General features: G+C 35.9%; 1 protein-coding gene across 1 annotated transcript in view; it reads left to right on the forward strand.

Moving 5' to 3' along the window:
* The window catches only part of SNX4 (sorting nexin 4), a 60312-nt gene extending 49429 nt beyond the window's left edge, over nt 1–10883 (forward strand). The window contains exons 9-13 of the mRNA XM_008577452.1: nt 393–482; nt 2038–2137; nt 3872–4017; nt 5373–5487; nt 9410–10883. Of these exons, the coding sequence (XP_008575674.1) occupies nt 393–482; nt 2038–2137; nt 3872–4017; nt 5373–5487; nt 9410–9457 (499 nt within the window). The 3' untranslated portion in view covers nt 9458–10883. The remainder of the gene's footprint in view (nt 1–392; nt 483–2037; nt 2138–3871; nt 4018–5372; nt 5488–9409) is intronic.
* Nucleotides 10884–11508: the final 625 nt, after the last annotated feature.

An 11508-nucleotide genomic window follows, 5' to 3' on the forward strand; every position in this document is an offset into this window, starting at 1 on the left:
CCCGCACCTTGCTCAGCCAGTGAGCGGCCGGTCTATATGTGGGATCCGAACCCTCGGCGGGAGCGCCGCTGCGCTTCCCAAGCGGCGCACTGTAGCAGTGCACCACCGGGCCGGCCCCTTAAGCTCCCATCTTAAGGACCATTTTTTGTTTTGTTTTTTATTTCTAAGCCATTGCTGACTCAAATATTTTGGTAAAATTCAATAAAATCATCATGGTAATTACAAATTGCTATGAACATTTCTAAATGCTAATTCTCACTTTCCATATGTACTTTGTCACTGACGGGTAGCAAGTGGTCTGTGGACCATGCTTTGAATAGCACATCTTTAGAACATTAATACTTTGTTTCCCAATGAAAGTTACCTTACTTTTGCAATCCTTTCTTAAACAGGTATGCATCTTCTATTGATGATATTTTGGAAGATGAAGAACATTATGCAGATCAGTTAAAGGAGTATCTTTTTTATGCAGAAGCACTGCGGTGAGTATAATAAAAGTTCCAGATACAGCCCTATGGCTGATCCTCCCTCTCTTCATATGCCACTGTAAAATACAGACGGTACATGTTTTTAAAATCAATTCATTCCCTCAGATATTAAACGAACTCTCATTGTATTCCTCTGTGTTGCAGAGTGGTAGGCATAAAAATTTAAGATGAATCACCATGGTCATGGCTTCAGATCCCTATACCAGCCAGCCATCAAAAAAAAAAAAAAAATGAGGCCTGCCCTTGAACCATTATATTGATAAAACCTGCCAGTCTCAGGTATCAGGTCTTTCTGTATGTTGTTCTTTCTACTTTTTCCAGTTTGAAGATTTGAAGCAAAATTCAGAGTGTGTGTAGCAGTATCTGTCACTAGGTTGTGTATTACCATTTTTATTCTGTAATTTTTTCCACATCTGTGCTTTACCTTCTCAGTTGTAAAACTTCTCAACGTCAACGATTTTGTCTTCTGTTTTTATGGTATCTCCTACAAAGCCAAACAATTCTCTGCTAGATAGTCCTATTTGATTAAGAAAAAGTTACTGTATTTTTTCTGTTCAGTTTAGAAAAAATGAATCATTTTCCTGGAATAGGTGGTTTTTGATCAATTTTCCTGTCACTTTTAAATGCAGAATAAGAATTCTTTTAGGAAAACAGAAGAGCAATATTCCTTTAGCTATTCAGTAACCAGTGTGAAGACATGCACATTGTTAGCTTTTTTCCTTCTAGAGCTTTGAGCAGTAGGAAGTTTTACCAAGGTATTTTCAAGTCACTAGGCAAAAGGAAGTTGCTGAATGTAGTGGAATTCTGTGCAGCATTTAAGAATTATAAGATAATGTGTATTGACATGGAAAGATGTTCATGGTAGTATATAGCTAAGTGAGAAAAGATGCAGAACCATTTGGGGTTTATGGATATGTGTATTTGTAAATGCCTAGATAAATTCTGGAAGGATATACATCATCTAGTAACATGAATTACGTCTGCATAGTGGGACTTGGGGAAAGAGAGGGCTCTTGAAACTTTATTTTTTATTTTGTGTGTTTCTGTATTAGAATCTTTTTTTTTTTTTTTTCCAGCATGCATGGATTGCTGTTATGATAAAAAAGACTAATGGATGTTTCTAAATAGAAAAGAAAACTGAGATATTATCCTTTCAAAGAGTACTCTGTTGCTATGTGAGATTACAGGATTAGTTCTTATATTTTTAAAAATTTTATTTATGGGGTAATGGTATGTTTATTGAAGAAAATGTTGCAAGTATCTAGAAAACACCCTTTTTTGTTGTTTTAAGTATATAATAAAGTTTTTATGCTTAGGATCTGCTGGATTGATTGATTGATTGATTGATTGGCAGCTGGCCGGTATGGGATAGATTTAATTTTTAATGTTGAGCTGCTATACTTTAAACTTAAATAAATTCTGGGCACACAAAATTCTGACCCTAGTAAAACATTGTGAATGCTTCACTTCTATTCCTGAAAAAATTTTCTTAATATATTAGGAGAGGAGCCAAAAAAGTTGAATGGCAGCCCTTTTTTTTCATCCCTAGGGCTGTGTGCAGGAAACATGAACTTATGCAGTATGATTTGGAGATGGCTGCTCAGGACTTAGCATCCAAGAAGCAGCAGTGTGAGGAACTGGCAACTGGGGTGAGTAGTTTTCTTCAGCTCTCCTGTATACTGTAGCAAGCTTTATGTGCCTTCAACTGTCATTGCAATACTCAGGATGCCTGTACCTTTTATGGGTGAATAATTTGTGAGTGACTTTATAATTCTTTGGTTTGTTATCTTGATATAAGAACATGTAAACCATTAAAACTGTGTACTATATAGTATTGTAAGAAATTTAGCCAACAATTGCTGTGTAGTAAGTATCATCCAATTTCTTAATTCAGTCCAAGTGAAAAAACATTACTCTTTGGGATTGAAATAATAATCTTTGTCAGGCTTAGTTTTGCAACGTATTTTATAGAAATGTTAGTTTAGAATTAGTTAGAATCAGTGAATCTCTCCTATCAAGAAGTTTTTTTGTTTACATTATTCTTTAATGCTTATAGTGAATAATTGTAAAAACAAATTCCATATATTTTTGCATTAGACTTAGATCATTTTTATAATCCACTTTATACCATCCAGCTATTTCATTGGATAAATTAGCTGTCATGATGACACACATCTGGAAGTAGTGAAGCTGCATCAATGCCATTGTTTACCAGTCACTTCCTGCTTAACAAGTACTTTAGTTTTAAAAGTGCATTTCACGGGACAGCCCGTGGCTCACTTGGGAGAGTGTGGTGCTGATAACACCAAGGCCACAGGTTCGGATCCTATATAGGGATGGCCGGTTAGCTCACTGGGTGAGCATGGTGCTGACAACACCAAGTCAAGGGTTAAGATCCCCTTACCGGTCATCTTTAAAAAAAAAAAAAAAGAAAAGAAAAGAAAAAGTGCATTTCACTAGATTACCCACTTGCTACATCTGTGAAAAGTCATAGATATATGTGGAAAAAGACCTGTGACCATGGGACATGTGTAGATTAGGCCCTTGATTTATTTTTAAAACTCAGAGGAAATTCCCAGGCCATTTCAGGGAGCTTGGTTCCCTACTCCTACGTGTGAATGGGAAAACTCCAAAGAGAGGAAATGTTAAAGCAGTGAAGCCTGCTTGGCTTTGGGCATCCTGTTTTATTAATAGAGATCCAAGTTTCAATGTGAGTTATGAAGATTTTTAATTTTATCCATTTTTTATGTCATAAAATAATTTTTAAAGATATGACCACTCATATAAGGTAAGAAATAACTGTCTAATAATTCACCTGGAAGTTTTCCATTTGATCAAGAAGTTCAGTTAGAATTTTCCCCTTTTTGACTATTCCATATTATTCTAGTATTAGAAATCATATTAGAAGTCCCCTGGTTGTAAGGCTTAGGGGGCTTCTGTCTGAACTAGGGGAAATGTTTTCTATTTCCATGTGTGTGTGTGTTAAAATATACATAACATAAAATTTACCATCTTGACCATTTTTGAGTGTGCAGTTCACTAGCATTAAGTATATTACACTGTTGTGCAACCAATCTCTAGAACTTTTCATCTTGCAAAACCAAAACTCTGTACCTTTTAAACAACAACTACCCTTCCTCCCCTGTCCCCAGCCTCTGGCAACCATCATTCTACTTCCTGTCTCTGATTCTATAAGTGGAATCATACGAGTACAGTACTTGTCTTTTTGTGACTGGTTTATTTCACATCCATGCTACAACATGGATGTACTCAAGGTTCATCCATGTTGTAGCATCTGTCTGAATTTCATTCCTTTTTAAGGCTGAATAGTCCATTGTATGTGTATGCCTCATTATCCATTCATCTGTTTCTTTTCCTTTTAGACTGTGAGAACATTCTCTTTGAAGGGAATGACTACCAAGCTCTTTGGTCAAGAAACTCCAGAACAGAGAGAAGCCAGAATAAAGGTGCTAGAAGAACAAATAAATGAAGGAGAACAACAGCTAAAGTCTAAAAATTTGGAAGGCAGGTAAAAATGCTGAGATGTTTAACAAAGCTACATTTGTAGACTACATGGAGGATTGTTTTTTTAATAACAATTTCCAATTAGAGTAGCATCCCTGGATCCAGCCTGTTCCTCTAAAATGCAGTGATTGCGTTCCTAAGAAATTTGAGTTATCAAAAATTGTGTTATAGAAACAGTTGTTATAGTATGGGGGAAGAGGAAGAAAACAGTTTCAGCTTCATAACATTATTTTCCTGCACTTTTCATGATTTCTATCCTTTGCACATTTCTTCTTCCTCATTTAACAAAAGCGTGATGATCCTTTAGTACCCAGCTCGGGTGTTACTTTATTGTGAAGCTTTCTCTGTCCTCTCAGGTTATCATAGCACTTAAACTCATGCCACTGTTGCATGACCGTTTTGAACTGGGTGGTTGGTTGTCCTGTGTGACTATTCCTGGCTGAATTATGACCCCTTCAGAGTCAATGACTGTGTCTTTTTCATCTTTACATCCCAACTCCTCGCATAGGGCTTGGCATGTAATTGTTCCATAAATGTTTTTAGAAATTTAATCCTCAGAGATCTGCTATCACTGTTTGGCTCATTTTCTTACAGAGAGTAGACCAAGGCAGACCAAAGAGTGTGTCATAGGTTTTGAGGTGGTTCTGCTAATCTTTAGAACTGTTGGTAGGTACCAAGTAAGTCAAAGTAAACTTTCATGAATAGATTTAAAAAAACAAATGCCTCTCAGAATTTTTAAAACTCTGGTTGTCATTTAAAGCAAGTACATGCTAAATGTGATTCATGCTCTATCTTGACGCAAGAGTGTATGTTTTCCAGTGACCCCAAGAAGGCACTTTATTGTGGCATTTGTTAGGCTTATAAGCTGGTTCAAGGAGCTGTCTAAATCTGTTTTATAGGAGTAATTTGAAGGTAGAATCCTTGTGGCAAAAATATAGATCATTAAATTCATTTTTTTATTTTTTATTTTTTTCCTATATAGAGATGACCGGTAAGGGGATCTCAACCATTGGCTTGGTGTTGTCAGCACCACGCTCAGCCAGTGAGCTAACCAGCCATCCCTATACAGGATCTGACCCCGTGGCCTTTGTGTTATCAGCACCGCACTCTCCCGAGTGAGCCATGGGCCGGCCCCTAGATCATTAAATTTAGAAGAATATATGACTGTCTCTCTGCCTTTTCCCTAACTATAATTTTTAGGGGGAAAAATAAAAATAGAACTGTTTTATACAAGCAGTAGCTTTTCCTCTGTACAGACAGTTAAAAACCAACTCAGATTAAGAACTGGTTATTTGAATTCGTAACGTACAGTTTATTTAATTTAAATAAGAATAATAAAGACTATATCTTTTATTTCAGAGAATTTGTGAAAAATGCATGGGCTGATATTGAACGCTTCAAAGAACAGAAGAACCGTGACTTAAAGGAGGCCCTCATAAGCTATGCAGTCATGCAGATCAGTATGTGTAAAAAGGTAGGTTTGGGTTTCAGTGAAGATACAGGTATGTTTAGAAATTCTTACACATTTCTTTAAAATCTCTTATTTGGACCAAAAATTTTTTCATTTTTATTCTCCCCTTCTAGAATGTTTCCCAGTTTCTCTTCTAATTTCAAAAGAAGTGTTACAACCAAAATGTCAGTAACTGAGTCTCCACTTATCTAAAATTTCAAATTTGTATGCCCCATTTATAACTTGTATTTGAAAGTATATACCAACAATATTAATTTGATTATATGGTGTTCTTGGACAGGACAGTAAAGTACCATTCCTAATAGTGATGCATACTTTAATTGGAAAATAGCTGAAACATTATTTTGGGAAGGTGTGGTTATATGGTTTGTTGGTCAGGTAAATTCTTCATGTAGCTGATATCCATATTGAAAAATAGGAACATTGATGCTTATTCTCGTTAAAATAAGCGTTTTGACAATGGTGGAAATCTTTCTAAAATGCTTTTTAAAGAACAAATAGAAAATATTCCTTAATCTCTTTCATAACCTGAGATCTGCCATTATGGTTCTCAGTACCATGCTTTACATTTGTCTAGCATGTCATAATTTATCAAGTGACTCAACATGCATTATCTCAGTAAGTCATATAGTAAGAGGAATCCCCATATTTATGAGGACCTTCTTAGAAGGAAAAATCAGACTTGTATAAACACATATACAATTCTTGTGCTTTAATTTATCTAAAGTTTTTTTTTTTTTTTGCTAAGAGCCATCACTTTCCTTCACCTTTCCACTGAATTATCAGCATTATTAGTAGAGAACAAAGATATCTTGAGACATAAACACTAGACTCACTCACTGGTTAAAGTGGGTGGCCTTTTGGCTTGGGCAAATTCTTATTTATGCCTCAGTGACTTGTAAGTTACTTTATACTGTGGATATCTGGAGTCACTTAAAAGAAGTTAAAATCATGAGGGGTGAATGTGGAGGTGCTAAAGGTTGAGGACATTGTAGTTTGGTAGTGTTTCTACCTCTGATGTTGTCATCCTGTCACCTCCTGCTACTTGTAGGCTGCTGGGGTGCCTAATATTTCCAGTCCTCTTTCTAATCTGCCTTTTTAAAAAATCTCAGCAAGTTGGAAAGATCAGATAACAAAAGTTTTTAGGGTTGGCTTTTCGTTTTGTTTTTCCTATAAAAGACTCATTTAAGGTCAAGAGTTTGGATCCCCTTACTGGCCAGCCACTTAAAAAAAAATAAGGGGCCGACCCGGTGGCGCACTCGGTAGTGCGGCGCTTGGGAGCGTGGCGGCGCTCCTGCCGAGGGTTTGGATCCCATGTAGAGACCGGTCCACTCACTGGTTGAGCGCGGTGTGGGCGCAACACCGAGGGCTGCGATCCCGTTGCCGGTCGCGGTATGGGCGCGACACTGAGGTTTGCGATCCTGTTACCAGTTACGAAAAAAGGAAAAAATAAAAATAAAAAAAATAAGATTCATTTATAAGGTCCTTGTGATCTCCTGTTCTCTTCTTTTCCAAAGTAAAATGCAAGACCTTCTATATAATGGCTCAAAGTTTCCCTGCTTTATTTAGGGTGGGGTGGTTAAGGGTGCTAGATATTTAATCTCTGAATAAAAAAAGCTAATACTGTAGGTATATTTGGACTTTTTTTTTTTTCTCTGAGCCAATATCCACAGAAATGTTGGGTGTCTTGTGGGTTTACTCACTTATCCTAAGATAATATCTGTAGTAAACAAGAGTTTAATAAGAGTGTATGGTCACCTTATTTCCCAGGAATGGTACTGTAAAATTTTATTATGTTTCATTTTCATGTGTAAATGGAATAGATTTTTGTATTTGAAAATCTGTAGTGTTCTTTTCTTTAGAAACTTAAAATTAGCTACCAGAAATCAAGATTAATTAACATCAGTTTTTTCTTGGATATATATGAGTATCTATATTTTATATATTTTACTTTTAAAATATACATTAAAAAGATTGTATTAACTTAAAATGTCATGCTTCATTATGATATCAACTATTCTAAGTGTTATTGAATATAATCAGATGACTAAATTGCAGTAGTAACAAACCAAAATAAAAAAAGTATAAATCTAAAGGCATTTAAAAAGTAAATATCAGGACCGGCCCGTGGCTCACTCGGGAGAGTGCGGTGCTGATAACACCAAGGCCATGGGTTCGGATCCTATATAGGGATGGCCGGTTCGCTCACTGGCTGGGGGTGGTGCTGACAACACCAAGCCCGAGGGTTAAGATCCCCTTACCGGTCATCTTTTTAAAAAAAAAAAAAAAAATATATCACTTCTAAATGTTTTTTGGTCAACCTTTTTGATAGTTAATTGTCTAATTTATTGAATCAAGTAAACGGAAGCCTTTAAAAAATACTTAAATTGATTTTTAAGCTACTTTATCTTTGTAGATTTTAAAAATTAGTTGTTATTATAAAAATAACTCATATACTCATTACAGAAGTTTCAAATAATCTGGAAGCATATTAAGTAAAAACTCTCCCCCCTCCTCCCCAAAATCTCTCTCTTTTTTTTTTTTTTGTCTTTTTTCGTGTCCGGCAACAGATCACAACCCTTAGTGTCACGCCCGTACCGGACCGGGACCGGCAACGGGATCACAACCCTTGTGCTGCACCCGCACCTCACTCAGCCAGTGAGCGGGAACCGGTCTGCATGTGGGATCCGAACCCTCGGCGGGAGCGCCGCCACGCTCCCAAGCGGTGCACTGTAGCAGTGCACCACCGGGCCGGCCCCCAAAATCTCTTTTTAAAAAATCACTAATGTTACACCTTCATGTGTATCCTTCCAAATTTTTTGTATATATACAATCTTTTAGAAAATACATACTTTTCTCCTCCCCACAAAAACAGGATCACATTATGTGCTAGTATGTAGTTTTTACATTTTCATTTGATGTCTCCCGGACATCTTACTATGATAGATAGTGCATAAGATCTATATTATTTTTTCTAATATCAGACAGTCTATTAGGTACTACTTTATCCAGCCAGTCTGAGACATTTTAAATAATTTTTGTTTTTTATTTATCAGCTTTTTGTATCCCATCAGGGAGGAAGGAACTGAAAAAGATTCTTTTTTTTTTTTCCTTTTTGTCTTTTTTCGTGACCGGCAACGGGATCGCAACCCTCGGTATCGCGCTCGCACCACACTCAACCAGTGAGCGGACCGGGATCCGAACCCTCGGCAGGAGCGCCGCTGCGCTCCCAAGCGCCGCACTCTACTGAGTGCGCCACCGGGCCGGCCCCTGAAAAAGATTCTTTTTATCCTATTTTTTTGAATCCTCAATAAATATTGACACACTTTAATGCTTAAGTATTAAGAAAAACATTCTTTTCCCTTTTCCTTGGCTTTTACTGTTATATTTTCACAAAAAAAGCATTTTTGTTTAAGCATATTAGGCCCTCTATAGCTTTGTGCTAAGTAGACTGTCAGAACTGCTGAGAGGGATTCAATAATTTAGTACATAGTTTTTAATGAAAACTTTAGTTATTAGACTAATAATTTAGTAACAACTTATGTATAATTATTACACTAATAAGGTTTTTTGTTCCGAATGTTACATTGAAAAAAACTGCCTGAAAACTTGCTTGGCTTACAGTTAGAAATGGTATGGTATGTGATGTGAGTAAATGAGTTTATAACATGAACCTTGAAAATTCAGTTTTCCAACAAGTTGTGGAAATTCTTGCTCCAGTTTGAAGATAAGCTCATACGATAGAGTCTCTTACTTTTATTAGAAGCATTAGACATTGGCTTATATTAGCCATTTTCTGAAATAATGTCATATTTGCCAGACTTGTTAATTATTCCAAAAAGCAATACTTAGCATATACTAAGCCAAACACTTGGGTTTTCAGAATCCTTCAAGAATCACATTCTAAAGTTATTTTTGTTTTTAGGGCATTCAGGTTTGGACCAATGCTAAGGAATGCTTTAGCAAGATGTAATCCTGTGAAATGAATTTCTCTTCAATCAAAGTGCCCCAAAACAGAAGCACAAGTAAATAAGAGAAATTTAAGTTGCTACCCAGTATACATAAAAATATATAATAAGTCGAATAAATTCAGCTTTCTTTAATCTGATTGTAGTTGTGTTATTATAGCACAAAAAAGATGTATTTTAATGAGGATTAAATATTATAATTTGAGGTTTTGGGGACTGGTGCTGATTCCAAAAAGTTAATTTAATAGTACACAGTAACAGATTGTTTGTCAGGCTTTTGAACTAATGTCTGAAGTCAAGATGTTAATTTCTGGATGCTCATTTCACTGCTGTTTCAGATCTGTTAATGTATGGGTTTTTTTTCCTAAGATTGAATTCCTGTATATATTGGTAAGACCCACTAATCTGTTATGGGGGTTATTTTCTCTTGCCTTATAGTTGAGCTGTTTTGTTTGACAAAGCTCAGCAGAAACTTAGCATGAAATCTAAGATTTTCTTCCACACTCATTGATGCCCCCTGTAATATCTGCATACACTAGAAAATGCCTTCAGTTTGTGTTTTACCAGAATTTTGATACTGTTCATCAATTTTATACTGCCAACAAAGATGACTCAACTTCTCAGATATATAGTGGATACGTTGTTATGACCTAGGAATTGCTATATAGAAAGTTTTAATTGAGTATGTTACATATAAGAATTAAATTCTTCTCTAATAATTCTTAACCTCAGTGATGAGCCTAAATTTACTCTGCTTGGCTCTCTACACATGGCATTTCAGGGTACAAGATGTAGCACTTAAATGTATAAGATAAATGTAGTAAACATATGTGTTGGTATTTTCACTGTTAACATCATTCTTTTCTATTGCTTGGCTCTAATTTTTGTAAAGATAAATTATATTGTGTTTTTATGTACGTTTTTGTGGTATATGTTCAGAAACCAAGCACTCTCTTTTTGCTAGCTTTGCAGAACCTTAAATGTATACTCCTTATTTCTAATGATGTAAAAAAAAATCCCCAGTACTGTTTAGCATTTGACTTTTTTACATGTTTAAAATGTTGCTGGGTTTTTGTGCTGTTTGCCAAAATTATACCACAAATAAATCAAGTATTGTGCTGATTTTCAGATGATTTTTGTTATTTTAACATGATTCATACTTATTAAAATCTGTTGCTCTCTGAGAAAATAATACATGCCATATTGTTTTAAAGTATTTAATTGTATATATTTGTCTTATACCGGAATGTTGGTTTTTTGTTTTTTGGTTTTTTTAAAGATGCTGAAATGAGATATGATTTTAAAGTTTTTATTGAAGTTTTTTAAATGATAAAATTGGTAGAAGCAAAAGCTCTCTGTGTGGATACACATTTCATTCCATTGAATTGTATTATCTCTTGACTAAATGAAATAAAATACCTTTCCATTTGACATTTAAAAATCAAAAGCCTTCTCCCTCAAACTAACTTTAGACTAACTGTAAAATGTATTAGATTTTTTTCTACTAGTGGACCTAATAATTTGAGAAGGTTTTTACCTATGTTTTAAAAGATAAATTAGGGGCCAGCCCGGTGGCGCACTGCTACAGTGCGCCGCTTGGGAGCGCAGCGGCGCTCCTGCCGAGGGTTCGGATCCCACATACAGACCGGTTCCCGCTCACTGGCTTGAGCGAGGTGCGGGCACAACACCGAGGGTTGCGATCCCGTTGCCAGTCCCGGTCCGGTACGGGCGCGACACTGAAGGTTGTGATCCGTTGCCAGACACGAAAAAAAAAAAAGATAAATTAGGAAAAAAATTATATTATTTTCTGTAAAATCTACAAACATACACGTGGTTATATATATGCTTAACTAGAAATATCTTGAACTGGGGTTGATTTTGAAAATTGTTTCTGAAACAAGTCAGGCAGTGAAAAAGAAATACCACGTTTTCACTTATTGGAGGGAGCTAAAGGTGAATGAATCGATTCACACACATACATACACACACACACACTCTCACACACACTCACACAAAAACAAACAACAACAACATCAACAACAACAACAACAAAAAA

This window comes from Galeopterus variegatus, unplaced genomic scaffold, assembly GCF_000696425.1.
Source record: "Galeopterus variegatus unplaced genomic scaffold, G_variegatus-3.0.2 Scaffold1514, whole genome shotgun sequence".
In the NCBI taxonomy this organism is placed as follows: Eukaryota; Metazoa; Chordata; class Mammalia; order Dermoptera; family Cynocephalidae; genus Galeopterus; species Galeopterus variegatus.